The sequence below is a fragment of the Glossina fuscipes genome, unplaced genomic scaffold (assembly GCF_014805625.2).
Source record: "Glossina fuscipes isolate IAEA_lab_2018 unplaced genomic scaffold, Yale_Gfus_2 1, whole genome shotgun sequence".
NCBI classification, from domain to species: domain Eukaryota; kingdom Metazoa; phylum Arthropoda; class Insecta; order Diptera; family Glossinidae; genus Glossina; species Glossina fuscipes.
Window position 1 is genome coordinate 7468965 of NW_023998415.1, and position 19674 is coordinate 7488638.

Consider the following 19674-nt stretch of genomic DNA (forward strand, 5'->3'; position numbering starts at 1 on the left):
TGCCTTTGTGTTTTTCACCCGCCTTATGCTGCAAAATATTATATGTAAATAACATATATAAATAACAGAACGCACATATATGTATATATATAGATATATATATATACATACATACACACATAAGCAAGCAAGCAAGCATATGGATAGCAGCAGCTATCTGAGCTGTGATATTAAGTAATCTGAAGCATTCGCATTCAATCGTCTTAATATCAGATTGAGAATCAATGTACTGGAAAATGTATTTAGACTACTGTGCTTTTGCATTAGTTTGAACATGTTTTGCATGAGAAATTAGTTCATCTACTTACATGTAATAAACATGTTTCGTTTTTAGTTTTAGTTTTTCAGAAAGCTACGCTAAACAATGCACATAAATGTACATATTCTTTGTATATATTCTTTGCTTTGGCTATAGAATCTTTACATTTTTCTTAATGATACTGATCCTATCCTATCAATCGTTATCAAAGATGTAATTAGTTATTGGGATTCAAGACTGATTGTGTTCAATCGCTCATAATATGGGATATATATATATGTTATATATATATATAAGAGATATAAAAATAAATAAAAAATATCTGGAAAATGTGTCGTGTGCGTATGTAAGCCGTTTACCTTGAAAATGAAAAAAAATTGAAAAAAAAGTGATCTTTTTATCTGTCAAATACTTATAGTTGTAGGAGAGAGTAACACTTCCCTTTATTATACGGTACTGTACATATGTTCATTTTGAAAGTGATGCAAATCTATCTTGCGAATTGGCTGGAAAATTTTTGAAGAGACTTACTTGGCCGTAAATAATCTGCAAAAATATTTGTCATTCCCGCTAGATTTGCTAGTAGTATTCCTTGCAGATCAACATCTCTCTCTCTCTCTCTCTCTATGTTTGGAATGAAACTATTACATCCAGAGAATCGATCACATGAGGTAACATCTTGCTATTTGAAGCACTTCCAGGATGTTACAAGCCAAAAATGCATTATGGCTTATAGTGAGTGGTATGTTCACTGGCTAAGAAAGAAATATAAACGTTGCCTTCCAAGCGAATGAAAATTGTGCAGCCATTGCTTACAAAATTTCTATTGTCAAGACATTCATTCCTATCAAATGATCGCGAGATGGAAGCGGTAGAAATGGCAACCCCTTCTATATCCCATAATTCCTTTTATATTCCTCACAGTTGCTATAATGTATTTATCCAATGAACAAATATTTATACAAAATTGAATATGTTTTTGTGTGTGTGTATTGTGCTCAAGAGGGGCTAGTATAACTGAAATATTATCGCTATAGGTAACGATAACAACAATTTCTTTACTTTGAAAGTGAAGTAAGTGCTTTATTTTTTTTTTATATTTTTTTTATTTTTTTACGCACCACGATGAACGTTATTGGAAACCAAATTTTTATTATTTAATAAAACAAAATTATAAAAAATATATCCATTAGTGGTCGCCAATATTTATCCTTAAGTTTATTGCGATGCGAACCTTTAAATATCTAGCAATGGCAAGAAGTGGACTTGCGTCACTTTCAAAATAAACGGCCGTGTCCTGTAAGATAGCGGTAGCGATTTATCCAAGCCAGTCTTGCGATCGCTCCTAGGAGAACAAAATTCATCTCAAATCGCACCTTCATCGTCCCGTCAGCTTGGTTTAGTTGTTAAACAAAAATTTCAAAAGAATTTTTTTTATGGCCCAGCATATAGAGCACTCATAATTTGATTTAATCAATCAATAATAAATAATATGAAAAGATGCGTTAGCCAAATATTAATTCCATATTTGAAATCATTGGAAAGCCCTAGCAATAGAATATGACAGTGAGTAACGAAGGCCTAAGCGAGTTTAAATTGCGAATGAAAGGATTTTACTTCAAATTTTATTTCTGCTGCAATGTAGGAAATGACACGTAAAAACATTACAACCGAGTAAGGGCAATCACTGAATACCCTACATCACTTCATATAAATCAAGTCTTCATAGATTTTCCTATTGGAATACTAAAGACTATGTTTGTATTGGCATGAAAGGCCATAATTTCGCTGGACGTTCTTACAGGGAGAGGGGGCTGAAATGGTGAGTGCAAGTGCTTTAAAATTTTAGGAAAATCCATTTTCTGACCAAAGATTATAAATACTGCTAAGAATTTGAGATTTGGTTTTCGTATGAGACTTAATTTTCATGAAAACTCTTCTGGAGCGTGGGATTCGAAAAATAGTCTTACATGATCCAAATTACAGTTCATTATTATATCAAGCTATTATTGTCGTTCAATTAAGTTCATAAAATATTAGACATCGTAGCAATCTTTCATTATATAAAGCCTAAGACTCGGATTTGTTTCTCATCATAAGATCTCCGGGATAATAAAATAAATTCTTACACACTTGCAATATGCGCAAAACATTATAAAAATTAGATAAATTCTTTCGTTTGATTGAATACTCGTATTTTTATATTTAGGAATACTCGTATATTTAGGAATACTCGTATTTTCTTGCTTTTGCCAGCATTGCTCATATAATTTTGAAGTATGCAAAAATGAGTTACGCTGCTATCGCACTGTACTTACAAAACAAGTCTTAAAATGTATAATACTTTAACGCGATCATTTACTTCTCCTTCTGTAAGTACACAACCAGTTTTCAAATATTATATTATATTAAAAAATTACGAGCATAATGCATAAGGCATTTTCCCACTTAAACAACAGCTGTTCGCAAAGAGCAACAAGAACGCCAACAACAGCAGTAGCAACAGCTGAAAATATATCGCTTCTGGTTGCTTAATACATGCTGTTGTCATTGGTTTTTTTCTTTTTGCTTTTTTTTTTTTTTTTGTTTTTGTTTTTGCTTAGCTAACTAAGTTCATTTTCAGTAAACGTTTTGTTGTTTCATTTTAATATTTAATTGTTTTTCACAAAGCTTTTCTTTATCGACATAATTAAATGCTGATGTCGTGGTCTTTGTTGCTCCCCGTTGTACCATAGTCATGGATTAATATTTATGTCATCAATACCAACGATTTCTATATCGATTTTGCAAAGGCAAAACTTTTTCAGTGTATAAGAGCGGACGTAGAGGGGACGTTTAGATAATTTTTTGTGTATGCATCTGTGTGTGTGTGTGTGTGTATCTTGAACAAGGTTGTTTAAGGTAAACTGCTTTATTGTGGATTCAATAGTATCTATAAAACTATTTTGGTGTTCTTATCTATATATCTATCTATACAACTAACTGCCTGAGAAGTATTGTTTTAAGTTGATTTCTTTACAATAACAATTGATGGGAGTTCAGTTCAGTTCAGTTCAGTTCAACTCAGTTCAGTCAATCAGTCAGTCCTATATTACATTTCGTTTTTTACGTTGCCTTTTCTACAGTTGCAGAAGCGAATTGAATAAGTGCTCTTGCAAAGTCCGACTTTTTATTTTCAACGCATACATTTATAATTGTCTCCTTCTTATATTCGCGTAATATTATATTCTTTAAACGTATCGGATTCTACTTACCCCGAAACGATTCTGTTGCCCGACCGACTGTCTGTTTCTGTCTGTTGCTGAAAGGAGCCTCGTCGAAAAATTCGCAAGGGAAAGGCATACGTGTTTTCGCTTTTCTTAGTTACTGGCAGCAGATCGAATTAGAAAGTTTTTGCGATCGATGAATCAATAACTTATTCATACTTTGCGAAAAACGCACATTTTATACCAACGATTGCTGGCAAAACTTTTACGTAAATATTTCCTAGAGCACTCTATAGGCTTGATTCGCTTATATAGTCGCACATTCATAATTTCTTAAACGGATCGTAACGGATCGTAAATTGTACAATTTTTTATGTACAGGCTCGAGGTGGTCAGTATTAAAGATATGCGCTAAGACAAGTACAACTTTCTTAGAAGTTTAAAATGAAACTTAAAGCCGGTTTATTGTCGATTTCGTTTGGTTAAACCAAACCAAACTTTTTACACATTCTCACCAAACATATACCACTCACACAAAGGCAATGTGTATAACGAAACAGAGATGTAAAATTTAGTAAAATTGTCCCTTTTTTCTTTTAATACATTTAACGAAAAGTACCGCAGTACTCTTTGTTCCGTTCAATTTAAGCAAGCTAAGCAAAGTAAGTTGAACGTGTCAACGATTCGTTTAGCGAAGCACAACGAGTGGTATATGGCTAGGAAGAATGAATGCCGCAAATAAGAGGAAAAAATTATGTATTCGCCTTTACAATGAAATATGTGATATTTCAGATGTGTACATACGGCTGCTTAAGATAATTATGAAATTATGAAATTTCGGTAAAAATGCCGAACAATTGACGATTTTGAATCAATTTTAGATTATAAGTACGATTACGTTGTAAGTTTTTCAGTTACTGCCTAATGCGTAAAAGCAGATGCAATTAATAGGCGTTGCGAGTAGGAGTGGCAGTGAGTCCTTCTCAAGCGAGCTAAAAATAGCCTCAGTGAATTTGGCATAAAAATTCGTTGGAGGTCAGGATAAAAAACAAAAAAAAAAAGAAAGAAAATCTTGAATACAGAAATCCCTTACGATATTTTATTGCAAATTTGAAAAGTTCAAACAACGAACTAATATTGATAGTTGATAGTACTTGCAGATCCACCAAGTCGCCACTAGGTATTAAGAAAGTTGTGAAAAAGTTGAATAAATATAAACAAGTAGGGGAACTGTATTCGCCTCTAGTCGAATCCTAGGCATGTCACTTAAGGTCAAAATATATGGAAATTATGGTTTGTTTTTTCTTATTTGCTAGTTCCTATAAGTGGCTAATTGGGTTTTTCTGCTTGATTGCGATTTATTTGAGTCCGATAAGTAAGTAGTTTAGTCAGATCTCGATCGGTCATCTGTTAGGTTTGCAGTTTTATTAAAGGAAACATTTTTGCAATTGTTTGAGATAGATTTCTAGTTATTGAATGAATGCATATAGGCAGATCAGATTTAGCCGAAGTCTGAGAATATATATATATATATATATTCCTCATCGTCTCGAAAGTTTCACGCGGTTTATATCTACATTTTAAAATTTGAAAGTCATGAAGAGAATGTGATATAAGAAGCTGCAATTGGTTCAATGATTTAAATTTGCAGGGCTCATGCTTGATCTTTTTGCTAAGACGCCGGTGATAGTTAAAGAAGAGAAATGATTTAAAATGAGTTAATACTTGCCGGCAGCAATAGATGTGAAATTTTAACAAAAATTCTACGAAAGCAAATTTTTATTGAAATATTCGACGCGAACGCCACGCCTTCGATTAAGTAAAATTATAATTTTCGTATAAATATTTAGCCAAGGCGATGGGTGTCTGAGATGCGCACCGAAACCGATGTAAAGTTTTTTCGCTTGTTTTTCTCTCACCTTCTTTTTCTCTTCTCTTTTTCTCTTTCTATCTCTCTCTCTTTGTTATTTGTTTTTTTTCCCCCCATTTGATTGTCTATTAAAAAATGTATGCAAGTGTGTGTCATTTTCCTGTTGAGCGAAAATATTTTTTTAATGCGTTAGATGATTTTTAACTTTGAACGAGATAACAACAACACGCTTTGCAAACGACAAAAGGATTTTCTTTCATTTTTCATTTTATTGAGTAAAGAAAAGCTTTCGTTTACTGCGGTTTCTCGCTAACGTGTTTGAATCAACTTCCGTTTTTACGTTATTACGTGATTCAGTTTTTTTTTTTTCTGTTTTTCTTTTCTTTTTTTTTTTTTCTTAAACGGATCTTTAACCATTGTTTAGTGTTTTAGTGGAAAAATGCATTTAATAAATCGCATTTATTATTACAATTATTTATGTTTTCGTCATTTTTCTAATCGACATGAAGTTGCTTTAGCTGGCAACACTTGAACACAAGTAAAATAAAAATTTCTTAATCGTCTCGTCACTACTATCATTAATTAATATTAATAATAATAATAATAAAAAATAAAAATAAAAGAAAAAATAAAAAAAAAAATTAAAATATTGATATAAACTAATGTCATATTATAATAATGAAATGAAATGAAATGAAATGAGGAAAGTGAAGGAATAAAAATGAATAATAATAAGTCGATGCAAGAATGAAATTTTCATAAATTAAATCAATGCAAATGAATTCATATCTGTAAAGTTCATTAGCGTCATGAAAAGATATCATTAATGAAAAGATACTTTTAACTTTAGCCCGCAGTAGCTTTCTTTCTCTGTAAATTTTTGAACTTTTTGTTTATTTGTTTTCGTTTTCGTTTTTTTTTTTTTTTTTTTTTTTTATGCATCTCAAGTGGCACTTGTTTTTTAAGTTGATGCAAACCTCCAACGAAAGTCTTGAAATGTCTTGAATGGGTATACAAAAGTTAATATAAATAAATAATAATAAGAGATATTAAGCTTAAGATAACTCCTTCTTACAATTGCCTCAAAGTACATCATTTTATAATACGTAACGACGTAAAGGAAATGTAAATAAATAAATAAACACTTGAAGATTGATTATAAAGGAAAGACTGCTTAATAAAGTCGCGAATCGAGTTGAAATGAAACAGAGCACGAGGACTAGAACGAGATGTAGGGAAAAAATAAAATGTTTTATGTGAAATTCGTTTCTTTAAATAGTGGGCGTGTTTATAGCTGCAATTAACATGTTTTGTGCATCTATAACATTTTGGATCTCTTCGGAGTGTCAAACTGCCCTTGAAGCGAATTGATAGCGAAAAGAAATTTCGTTACAAAAATAATAAAGAGAAAAGGCAAACATTAAATTTCTCTTTGAAGACAGACAGACAGACAGACAGACAGACGGACATACAGATAGTTATATAGTGGTAGTAGAGGGCGAGTTCATAGGAATGGGTAGCTACAAGTTCTGCGATTAGAGATCAAAGAGTTTGTTTTAACAACCGCATAAGGAACAAGCCCCTTGGTTTTCAAGGTCACATCGTTTCTTCAAATTTAAACTGAGTGTTCATCTGCGCTCCAAGACTTCCTAAAGGAAAAAGACTTTTACACTGAATCCTAATCCCAATAGCAACGGTGTGCGTTCGTTTGTTCCTTTGGGCGATTCTTTATGGCTGTAGCTTAGAAGAAATATTCAAGAAGTGTTTAATATCAAATTTTTCTTTCCTCTTGAATTCTTCTGTATTCCATTAAAATCCCTTGCACGGATAAATCAACCAAATCAAGAAATCGTTGCATAAGTATAATGAATAAGTAACTCTTTGCGAGCATTTATTACCTATTCAATCCTGCGTAAGTATAATCTCCCCAAGCCTCTACGCCATTCGATACGGCCCTCCACTATTAAGTGTAAAAGTTGATATTTTTCTCCACATACCCTCGTGTCGAAAATATACAGTTTTTCGTTTTTTAATACACTTTAACAGTTCACGCTTAGAGTTTATTCCTTGGAGGATTTCAGCATCATTCAGTATGCGATCTGCCCATGATATTTTTGGGAATTTTACGGTAACACAACAACGCAAAGGTTTCCAGACGTTTAATGTCCATGATTCAAGACTCTACAAGAGCATCGATCGTACAAAGCATTTCAGGAAACGAAGACGACGGAATAAGCTCACTGCTCGGCTTGCTAGAATTTTCTGATATTTCTATTCTGATTTTTTATTTTTGAGGCGTTGTCCTTCTCGTCTTCGTGTAATATGGATGCCCAAAGTATACAAACTTCGAAACCCCTTTTCACATTTTGGTTATTACATAATTGATAGAGTAGCATTTTGCATACGGTACTAAATCAATCAGTCGAACGCTAAACGATTCATAGCGGCCTACTATGCCTATCATGCTTAAGTGTACGCTTTTTGATTAGGGTGCGCTATATTATAGTATGAAAACTGGATTCTATGTGTGTGTGCGTGTGCATGTGTATGTTTGCGTGTTTATGTGTGCTTGTGTGTGTGTGTGTGTGTGTGTGTGTGTGTGTGTGTGTGTGTATAATAAGCGTCAATTACTTTTAATTATCTCGCATTGCTCACCAGTGCTCAGGGTACCTCTTGAATTTTTGGTTGAGCTTATTAAATTAAAAAAAAAAAAAAAACACACACACACACACACACACACACACAGATCATATAAACTATAAAAACGCTTAACATAATTTATATTTTCCTGACTCGAGAAACAGTTGTCGTGAATTTTCGTTTGTTTATATCATAAATTTAATGATGACATAATAATATTTCATATGATTTTTTACAGGCATTCCCGCTTGTAACCCCCAAAACTGTACGTACCATGAATTACGTGTCGATGAATTTTCGAGTCGCGGATAATAATAAGTTACGAAAAAAAGTCAAAGTATTCATAGAGATATATGTGGCTAACTAAAAATGTTGTCCGTCACAAGTCGATTAAAATGATCTAAGATGAGAAGAAGTAACGTTAAGAACTGATCCCCTAGTTTGTCTGCAATTTTGAAAAGTTATATAATTTCTTTAGTTGACATCAATCCATTTGTCGTAAACTGGAAGTTTTTAATATGCCTACGCGTTTAATGGCAAGAGGATGCGTGATTGGGCCGATCGCTTAAAGGTCAGACCAATTAACTTCTGGGGAAGGAAAGAGAATTCGGATATGAATGCAATATGGCTAGAAAAACGTACGCTTCGTGAAAGGACAGCAGAATCAGAATAAGCAGAATTATCGTAAGCCATTTAAAAGCATTACTGCGAGCATTGTTGTTGTTGAGATCTTGCCCCAAATTTTTATTCAAATATCTTGCGAACATTTTCTTTAGCCAATTGTCGTACAATGTAAGAAATTATTGATTTACATCTAAAAGTGTTTTCATCGGCTTAAATTAAATTTCGTGTCGATGTTTTCGGCCACCGAAAAGGGGTCCGGGTAAGCACATCTCTGTAGATATTTAAATATTCGTTTTGAATAGAACATTCTTCCGTTTTGATTATATTTATTAAAAAACTTAGGAATCATTTTTCTCACTCGTTCTCTCTCTCTCTCTTCATTCACATCTTCTCGTCACTCTTTGCTTATAAATTTTCTTTGTGTATGCGATTAAAAATTTCTTCATATTTTTTCCCTTTTTTGCATTTATTTCTTTCATAAACTTAATGTACATTTGTTTTCTTCATTTATTTATTTATTTATTTTTTTTTTTTTTTCTTCTACTGCCACTTGGGCTCTTATTGCATTGTAGCTGGCTCGTTGCCCGTGAATTTAGTTTTCAGTGATCGCATTTTCGTTGATTAAACGTGACTGGTTTTGAGCTTTTTTTTCGCATTTGTTTAAAATTCCTAGTTGAACGTTCTATTGTTTGAAAGAAACAATAAAAATAAATAGATAAATAAATCAATAAAGGAAATTCAGATAAGCGAGAAAAAACTAAAAAGGAAAGGAAATGATAACATTTTCAAAAAACTTTAATGAATATTTGAAAATTTCATATAAATATTGTTGAAAAAAAATACCAAAAAAAAAAAAAAAAAATGTTTTTAAAAACAGTAAATAAAAAGAGAAAATTTATATAAAAATAATTAAATTAATCGACTAAATGTCAAATTATATTGTGAAAATATAAAATAACGAATAGTTGTGTAAAATTCAAGAATAAATTTATTAAAAATATCAAATAGCGTTTGCGTTCACGCTCGCCCCGCTACAGGTAGAAACATTAATAAACTAGATCGGGCATAACTAAAATTTTGCAACTTGACAGCGATTGAAACCTGAATAACTCAAATAAATGCAAAATAAGTAGAATAAGTAGAAATAAAATGCAAGAGTATGCTTAGAACAGAGAAGATTTAGAGCAGAAAATAAATCTTCTTACTACGTATGTTACGAGATAGTTTCTTTCGTGACGAATTCTCTTTAATGTTTTCCTTTAGCATTATTGGTATAAGTTTTCTTCCTTCAGGTGTATTTTGCAGTTTTAAGGCACATTTTCAATTTTTGGCGTGACGTTCAGCTTTTGCCAAATAACTTGATGTCCGATTTGTGTGTAGTGCCAGTCGCTGATCAAGTCTGATGCAGATTACTACTTAGCTTTCGGTATACAATAGATTATGTTGTTATGTGTGATTATGTTAGCATATATCTGAAACTGTGTTCATCTTCTATGAATCCGTCTATGAATCTCTTTGACCACGACTAGTACAGATTTTTGATATGGACTTTGAATGCGAAACTTCAATTTCCATAAAATATATATTATTGCATACCGCTTGAGTAATTGCGTACGTATATGCAAAGGAAATTCAAGTGTGTTGGTAAAAAGAGATAATAAATACAAAAAGCATCTTTACATATAAAAAGGTAAAAGTAGTAGTCGGTTGCGGATCAATAACGTTAAAGACTAATGTTCTATAATTTTTCATTCATGCTGCAAACCTGATGGTTATATATATATATATATGTGTATATATATACATAAAATATCTGTCCGATATAAATAAATAGCTTAGAAAACATGTACAAGCAGTAGAGTTGTTCTTAAAAGCTCTACACCATTTTACTTAAGACAATTATTCAAAATAATTCTTCATACGGGACGTGAACGAAAGAGTGGACCAATCCCGACCATTTTCAAAAGCATTCCTCCTTAGGCCCATGACATATGTTTATACCGAATTTCATTAAAATATCAAAAAAAATGCTGATAATATAATCGTGCAACACAAATGGTGTAGTAGAGTGCAAAGAGGAGAAGTACTAATGCTAATAATTTTCGCATAAATTTTATTGTTTCGGAAAAAGTTAAACTTTAATTTTAAATTTTTATATAAATTGCAAAATTTATATTTTTCTCTTCTCTTTGGTTTTTTACAAAAAAAAAAAAAACAAAAAAAAGAGTTGTTGTTTGCATTTTTTTCCTTTGATCTGCTTAATGCTTGCATTGTATTCAAATTAGATGAAAACAAATTTAAGGAAGAAAAAAAAAACACAAAAAAAAAAAGAAGCTAAAAATTAAATATCATGTTGCACTCAGGTTATAATTAAAGTGGTAATAAAGCGCAAAACACAGATAACTATATCGCATTGTCCGTCCTCAAGATTTCAAATGTTATGGAAAGCGTAGAAAAATAACGGTGTAACGGTACAAAGAAACAATAGTTTTAATTATGAACTCGAATTATAAGAAATTTAATATATTTCAGCGCAAGAAAAAAAATAAAAAAAAAAAAAAGAAGAAAACCCGTTGTCATCTATTTATATAAAATGAGTTATTAAGTGCAAAACGTAATTAGTTGAAAAAAGCTGTCTGCGCTAAATAAACTTAAGAAACCGAACCATTTTCATGGTTTTATATGACATATTTTGTAAAACATTGCCGTAATGTTCTTATCATTTTATTTCCTACCATTATTCTAAATACAATTCAGGTTTTTTTTTTTTCATTGAACTTCAACCTCGTCAGTGCTTTTTGCTGATAACTTTTGCACAGACTACCTATAAGAATTCGTGGGTAGCAAGTTAGCAAGTCATATATGTAAACGAGCCTTGGAAACGTCATCAAATAAATGTATCCCAAACCATTGGACTATCCCTACTCTGAAATTATTTTCAAAGATGTAAGAATCGGGTAATTGATATGGGAACTTGCCACACGTCGATTACGTTCTTTAAAAAAAAAAAACGTTCTAAGATAATTAAAAAGCTAAACCTTTTTTCTCCATATAACAAAATTCTTTAATACGTTCTCTCTCTCTCTCTCTCTCTCTCTCTCTCTCTCTCTCCCTCTCGCTATTGTATCTTTCCCATCATCACTCTAGAGAAACACTTCGGCTAGCATTTGTTTTAGGGTCTTTCTGGTCAAACCACTCATAGATTTGTTAACATTTTCTTATACGCATGGCCGGAAGGCGTATTAAGTTGTTCGTCCGATGCGTAACATGTAGAAATATTCTCCGACAGCCTTATTCGAATTGAGATAATATTCGGAAGCATGAATCTTACCAATGACTTTCGTTTATACTCGCATTCATTTTTCAGCGATTGCTAAGGCCAACTACAGTCTGTTTCTGTGTACAGAGTGATTCTTCATCTAAAGCCAAACTCGTACCAAATGTATTAATCGCTCCGAAGGGTTTATGTTAAATTGCAAGTTTTCAAAAGATTTTCAAAATTGTTCATTGTATTGTCTTATTACAATCACTAAAACGTTCGAAAATTTCTTATATAATTGTTAGATAAATATGTAAAGAAATTATTAACAAACAAGAAAAAAAAAAAAAACAAAATTTGGTTCTAACGAATTATTGTTTCAAGGATAAAGCGCTGTTTGGCTTACTAGGGAAGATTAGATTAGATGTGATTGGATGGTTCAGCAGGGCTTAGTTTCTTATATACAAAAGTAATTAGCGTCTTTCACGATCGACTATCGACTATGGTTCAATTTTATGCTATATAACTGACCGTAATTGCTTGACTATTCGGTTTATTCGAGAAGCATTTCATTTTTTTTTATTTTTTTTGTTCCTTTGGTCAAAATGCAAGACGATTTTGTTTCAGCGATCCCCACGTCTTATTGAAATGGTTTCCTGCGCTTTAACGCAACAAGATTTCGTTTCTTTCGTTTTATTTTTTTCTCTTTTGTTTCTTCACAAATCAAAATCTTATTGCAAGCTTTATATATATATATATATATATATGTAAAAGTGGTATTCTTTTTTTCTTTCTTTTCCACTTTTATAATCAACCAAGCATTAAATTATGGTTTTCCCGCCATTTATCTGTTAAAAAAAAAAAAAAAAAAAACTTTTTAATGTAAGTTTTGCGGTAACAAGTAATTGATTTTGGCTAGAAATAGAATTCCAAGCATAAGGTCTAAACGTTTACATTTTTATTCGTTCAGTTGTTTGCATTTGTTGCACGCTCCGCTTATTTTGTTTCTTTCTTCACTTAGAACTTGGCGTTAATCCTCCTATAATGCCTTTTTTAAAAACTTTTGGTAGACTGTAAAAAACACTTCAGCTTCAGCAAGCAACAGCAGTGTCATAAACACTTTCACAGAGAGCGATGGCTTTTCCGGCATAAAGCCTAGACTCATAGACATTGTTGCCAATTTAATGAATTCCCTTCTCGACGATTTTTGAACCATCACTAAAGCTGAAAACTGAAATTATTATTATTTGTTTTTTGAACAATCATTGGATCGCTATCTCCTTTCTCTTTCTGTCGGGGACTTTGCAAATAATTCAAATTCTTGTTACGCTAAGATTTTATTTCAACACACCTTTGTATAGATGGATTAAATTGTGTGTTCGCGTTAAAAATATAAAAGAAATATAAATAAAGAATAAGCATAGCTGGTCCAAAAGTTCAGCCACATAAGCTAATGAAGCTTGTTATCTTCATTGAATCAATTTATAGGCGAATCTATTCATGCATGTATAGCACATTAGAGGAGTTCGAAGTTTTTAGGCCGAGCGAACTTTGTCGCTTGTGATCGCTGAGAGTGTCCATGTTTACAACTCTTTCCTATATTTTATTCTGAACGTAGTTGTTGTTCTTTTAAAGCCCGCCTAAGTGTACGATGCAGGAACGTCGGCTTATCAAAGAGTATTCATTTTTCATTTCACTTTTACAACAACTACAACAATTTCTGGTTATAGATTGTTCTTAGCTTCGACAATTGTATGAGTATTGATATATCTTGATTGTGTATATCATCCTTATGCACCTTTATGTGTTTTTGAGTGATGTTGATTTTCAATGAGATTTCATACAAAATGGTGGCACATTTTACGATAGATGATGCACTGAAACTTTACTGAACACCATGGGTGAAATGTATCACGAAATGTCAAAATAGTCAAACAATAGTTTAGTCATTAGTTTAGTTCTAAAAACTATCCTGAAGTATTTGAAAGAGTTGCCACATTTATGTTTTACAACGTCCGATATAAATTACTTACTCGATCGAATTCGTTTCTGTGAATCCCTTCTGCAAGGTAACAAACACTTAGCGATGAAATGTGAATGATGGGGTAAAGAAAAGAATCTTGACGAAGCGAATCTAATGCAAAAATCTGAAAACGGAAAAGAACGTCACTATATCCAGATAGCTTTCAACACCAGATCATAAATATTGTTCTGTTATAAATTCGTAGAGTTTGCTTACGGTCTATTGTGGACGCATCTGAGCATTTGATTTTCATAAAAATACTTTCTTGATTATTTCATTATTTTTACAATCTTGCAAACACTTTATATGAGACGATATATATTCCGACTTATAAAGATATTGATCTTGAATTACATACATAAGCATATATACCTAGGTCTGTGTTCTGTGGGACGACAAAACTGAGCTACTGTTGAAATCAAAAAGGAAAACCTCTTAACTGAAGAACTCAATTATGCTGAGAGATTCTCTGCATTTTATATTAATTATAAAGTTTTCTCAAATTTTATATCAATTATATGAGATATTGACCATTGGCCGTAGTAAATATAAGGAGATATTTTAAGTCTGAAGTGGTTTTGCATATGTTATGTTATATTGAAACTGATGACACTTCCCTCCAATCAATTAAGTTCCTTTAAGTGAATCATCTTTTTGCTGTCCTCACAATAGATAAACAAGCGCTTGCACGTACAACAAAATTGAAATTAATTAAAATAAACAAGTATTTGCTCTGCATCTCTCTCTGTTCTTTCAATTTTCCTTCTATTTTTTTTTTTTTTTTTTTCATATCTCATAAAAATAACATCTTTATGGCACACATATTACTCGTCAGCACAGATCTTGCTTCTCCTATATATATATTATAATAATTTTTTCATTTTTTTTTTTATTTTGAAAAATCATAAAAATTTTTATAGCATGATGATGATGATGTTAGACTGATGTTACTGCTGACTGATTCATAATCATGCATGCATTTATATGCGGACGTTTATGTAATTTCCCTTGAAAAATGGATGAACATTTTTTCAAAAGAAAATTTATTTTGATGCAACGATTATGTGTTCACGAGCCGCATGTGTCTGTCTGCATTGACGTATGTATACGCGTATATATGTATGTATGTATGTATGCCTGTTCTATTTGTCATTGAAATTTCTAATGAATGTGATTTTTGTGATGATCGCCGGTCAATAGGGTGAAATGATTTTTATTCGTTGCCGTTTTTTTTTTTTTTTTGTTTTCTTTTGACATTTCTTTAACATTTTCACATGCCAGTTATTAAATACTATCTATCTATTATTGCAATGCAAGGCTTATTAAAAACATTTGTTTAAGGCAGTACGTGTTTTGTATGTGCGTGTGTCAATGTGTATGCGAAATAGTCAGCAAATATGTGCAAGTGATAAGTGCATTAACAACGTTTACCTTCTCTAAAACTTTCACTTACATCATTTTCAGCACATATATATATATATATATATGTACGTATCTATATATACATATGAATATATATATATATATATATATATTTGGGTGTCATTACTGGCAACGATGGCGACACTAACACACCATTTCTTCAGTCTTTTGTGCATTATTGCGTTGCCATTATGAAGCCAGACACACACACACACACACACACATACACAAGTGAGTTTAAAAATAAACGCATTTAAAATGAAAATTGAATGTTAATGTTTTTTCAAAACACGTTAGTGGCGGTAAAATTTCAAACAGAAAAAAAAAAAAATGAAAAAAACAAAAGAAAAAAAAATCACACTAATCATACACATATGCCTGATATGTGCTATAAATGCATTTGAAAACCTATTGAATTGACAGAGATCAGCGCTTAATACTTGAACAGCTTTGCAAGTTTTTTTTTCTTCTGTCCATAAATGCATTTAAATGATTTCTGGAATTTATCCAAATTTTTTGTTGTTTTCCTTCATAGCTGCAGAAATTTCCATAAATTGTTATTTACTTTTGCTTTTCTGTCTTAGCTTCCGCCCTATTACATATTCTTGCTTTATAATATAGTTTGTTATGAAGATGATGATGTCCATACACAATTCAACATTCAACATGTTATGGGTAGTTCGTGTGAAATGTAGCCGCAGTCTGACTTGTTTGGTTATTCGTCACGTGCTGCCTTCTGTTAAAACTCTTGTGGGTTTAACTTCAAGGCAACCAAGCAGAAATTTGTTCGTTTCTTTTTCTTTTTCCTTTTTTTTTTTTTCTATTTTCACATATCTTTCGCCAATCGAGAAGAGTATGCTAATTCTTTTATTCTGTTTGTAACGTGAAGATAAAAAAAGTAAAATATTCGCAACGCGAATTATCTACGTTCGTCCGTCCAACCGTTCATCACTCATTCCTTTTCATATATAGGCAGTGAAGTTTGAAAATTAAATCCACTCGTCTGCAAAAATGTTCGCAATAATTAAAAAAAAATTTAAAAAAATTAAAAAAAAAAAAATCAATCTTCAAATTTCGTAATCATAACAACTTCAAAGTACAGTAGAATTTTGCTCTACAGATTAATACGCACAATAATTAGAGTTGACCCGATCGGTCAATTAACCCTTCCACCAATAGTAAAGAAGTGATGACGGGCCTTAAGACTTGTCAAGACGATGTCAATATAAATTTCATTCATTTTTTCCAATTTTTAATAATAAAACTTATGTTTCTGTCAGTTAACAGAATTAGTTGCACGTATCACCCACACTTGAAGGCATAATTAAATATAATGACCACAAGAAGATTAAAATTGTTGAAAAGCAATTTGTAACAAGTTTGTGGTTTTCTTTTTTGCAACGAATACTAACTAAGTGGGCAGGAAATGTGTTAAAATTAAATTATTACTCTTGAGGTTATACAAGGAGGCCGTTAGCAAAGTTGAATGCATTTTTTTTTTTTTATTTAGCAGACTTTGCTTAACGATTGTAATAAAAAACTGTCTTCCAGTTTATAATTCCAGATTAGGTAAAATAAAAAACTAGAATTAGAAACCATCTATCTACTCCATTGCAATCGTACCGATTTATACTTTGTACGGATTTTAGGCGCGAGGTAGATCCTTCAAAGATTTTCTACTGGAGAGGTACGTTTCGAGACGCCTGCTGTAAGAAATATATGTCTTGGACTGGCGTCGGATACGTTCTCAGATCATTGAAGCTTGGTGAAGTGTTTTTTTTTTTTTTTTTGGGCAGGAAGTAATGAAAACGATTGCATCATACATATGAAAAAATGAGTACTTGTTTCGCCAAAATTATTCCTTTTCATTCGGAATGCATCGTTTAATGAAAGCCAGCATCGATTTGTTTATGCCATGTCTCGTTCTGTCGAATAAATAAACAGTTTTCAGATAATGTATTGTTTTAATAGATAGTGTAAGCAATTGCTTGGTAATTAAAAATTTTCCCTATTTTTCGCGCATACTATCCATGAATAATTCCAAGAAAATAATAAATAAAAATATCAAAAATAAAAGAAAATAGAAAAGCAAAAGGGCAATTGCTTTTTTTTTTTTTTGAATGATCAATCACACTAATCACCCAAGCGATGACCCCATATACGTGTAATACGATGACGTTCGGAAAGAAGTGAAGAAAGAGACTTGAGATGGGGAAGTGGCCAGAGCTTAGTGGATGTACGCCCGAACAGAAAATGTTATGCGTTCACGGACTAAGCACTCGCTATAATTACGACCAAAGTACATTCTATCGCATTCAGACTTGAACTTCGATACGGACTTCTTCACTACCTATCACAATGTACCTAGTGTCGCCTAAGTGTAATAGAACTATTAGTTAAGCAAGTGAAACAATTCGCAGTGACATATGTTTTATTGCAATGTTTTAAATGCAGCGATGTGACTTGATGGTCTATAACAAAAGTAATCTTGCGGTTTAATGTCTAATTTTTACGGTTACAAATTGATGTGCTACGGAATAACAAGTAGAGTCTAGCATTGAATCGTTTCTATTCGAAGTGAGAAGACCGCGTTACTGAAAACTATTTTCATTATGCATTTTTATCGTTCATTGTTTAGTGGCTTTGATGTGCCAGCTTGGGAATGAATAGATGTTGGATGTAATGCCCAACACACTGTGGAACAGCAAGCTTTTGTTGCAATCAATAACTTATATACGCTTTAGAAAGCTCTTTTCCATTTTTTCGTGAGCAAACCCCTTAGATAAACAACGATGTCTTGGGTGTACAGCTGATTGGCATAGTAGGAATGAAAAAGAAAATAGAGCAAAAATTCGTCCGTGAAGAGGTTAAGTTGAATGTGCTGAAAGGCATTCTAGAGTCCTGGCACTGATTAAAGTGCTCTTTCCCCTTTTCTCTAGCTATATAATTCGTCGTGGTGCCTGGATCATGCCTACATGCCTACATGTACATGTACACACATTCCCTGGTTTAGATAAATAGATATCTTAAAAATTGTAATGTATATATGTGTAAAAAATTAAACCACGATTGTGGATACCCGTCCCATTAACAGCCTTATTTTGCTAATTATGCGGCATCGATGCTAACAAGAATTACAATCTTAAGCAAATATTCGATGACTTTGTAGACTATTGTGGACCGATTGAATATGTAATAATTTTTGCTTATTCGGCGTTGTTAGGTGTCCCCGCACCGACGAATCGAGCCCACATCTACGGAGTTGATTTTTTAGAACCAAGTTTTAATTGTCTTTGTCTTGTACCTTTAAATCAACTTTTAGGTTTAAGATCAGCAAGAATACGTACTTTCTCGAGCATAAATTTATAAAACAAAAACTGACAAGAATTTGCTCAAGTTGAAGTATCTATAATAAGAGTAAACTCTTGAAGAATTTCAAAAAAAAAAAAAAAAAAAAAGAAGAAAACACAAAGAAAGTTGAAGAAAATTAATGAAAACGAAATGAATGAAACTAAATCGACTTTTGCCAAAGTGATAGCATATCCAGTACTAGTAATAACTAAATTGCGACAGGATATATAATCAAAGTCAAATAAACCATGTAACATATAATCTTTTCTCATAGAAACAACTTTTCCTCAAAAATCATGTAAAATAATAGCAAAGAGATATATTTAAAAAAGAAAAAGAAAAAAAACAAAGAGTTCTTCAAAGTCGTGTCTTCCACTATCTTTAAAGATATAATAAAAATTAGTGCCTTAAATATTTTATAAAAGTCTTTAAAAAACGAAAAAAAAAACACATCTCATGCAGTGTTTTATTGACATGCACTAAGCTATTACTGCCGCTGTTATTATTATTATTTTTTTTTTTTTTTTTTTTTGTTTTTTAATATAAAGAAATCATGAGTAGTCAACCTGCCAGTCAACCGGATAGCATTGATTTGGCCTATGATATGTGGGCTGGACAATTTGAGTTTGTGGGTCCAACGACTGTTATATCGACAACGAATCAGAACATTCAGCAAAAATCTTCGTTAAATAATTGTCTAAAATTCGGTGGTGATAGAACATCTAGTCACAAACAATCAACAGAAAGTTTAGAAGATTTAAATTTAAATTTTCAAACTGACAATTCTTCGTCAACAATAACAAGCGCCTATACACTGGGTTGCGGTTATGATAATAGTGGTAACGATTTTATATCTAAACAACCGATATTAATAGATCAAGAGACATTTTTAAGTTTAAATCCGAACGATTTTGAAGATATTGTGCCATCAAATTCTGGGCCAAACTCTTTAATATTCATCGATAATAGATTATCATCAGCGGAAACAACCGAGTGTAATAACATTATTAATAACAACAA

The 19674-nt window shown here is 32.0% G+C and overlaps 1 protein-coding gene and 1 long non-coding RNA gene across 10 annotated transcripts in view; both read left to right on the forward strand.

Moving 5' to 3' along the window:
• LOC119631605 (rab11 family-interacting protein 3) overlaps window positions 1–19674 on the forward strand; it is an 89895-nt gene that overhangs the window by 52288 nt on the left and 17933 nt on the right. Inside the window, exon 1 of one of the 8 annotated variants that reach the window (XM_038023980.1) lies at window positions 18948–19632. The exons of 6 other annotated variants lie outside the window; for them this stretch is intronic. In XM_038023980.1, coding sequence (XP_037879908.1) covers window positions 19208–19632 — 425 coding nt within the window. In that variant the 5' untranslated portion in view covers window positions 18948–19207. Of the gene's footprint in view, window positions 1–18947; window positions 19633–19674 lie in introns of those variants that run through there. One more of the 8 variants, XM_038023979.1, reaches the window with a different exon arrangement.
• On the forward strand, window positions 4565–18747 carry LOC119631606. 2 transcript variants are annotated; one of them, XR_005246698.1, is made up of 2 exons: window positions 4565–5873; window positions 18626–18747. It is a non-coding gene; the product is annotated as an uncharacterized LOC119631606 (long non-coding RNA). The 2 variants fall into 2 exon arrangements; XR_005246697.1 differs by lacking the exon at window positions 4565–5873 and adding an exon at window positions 9508–9636.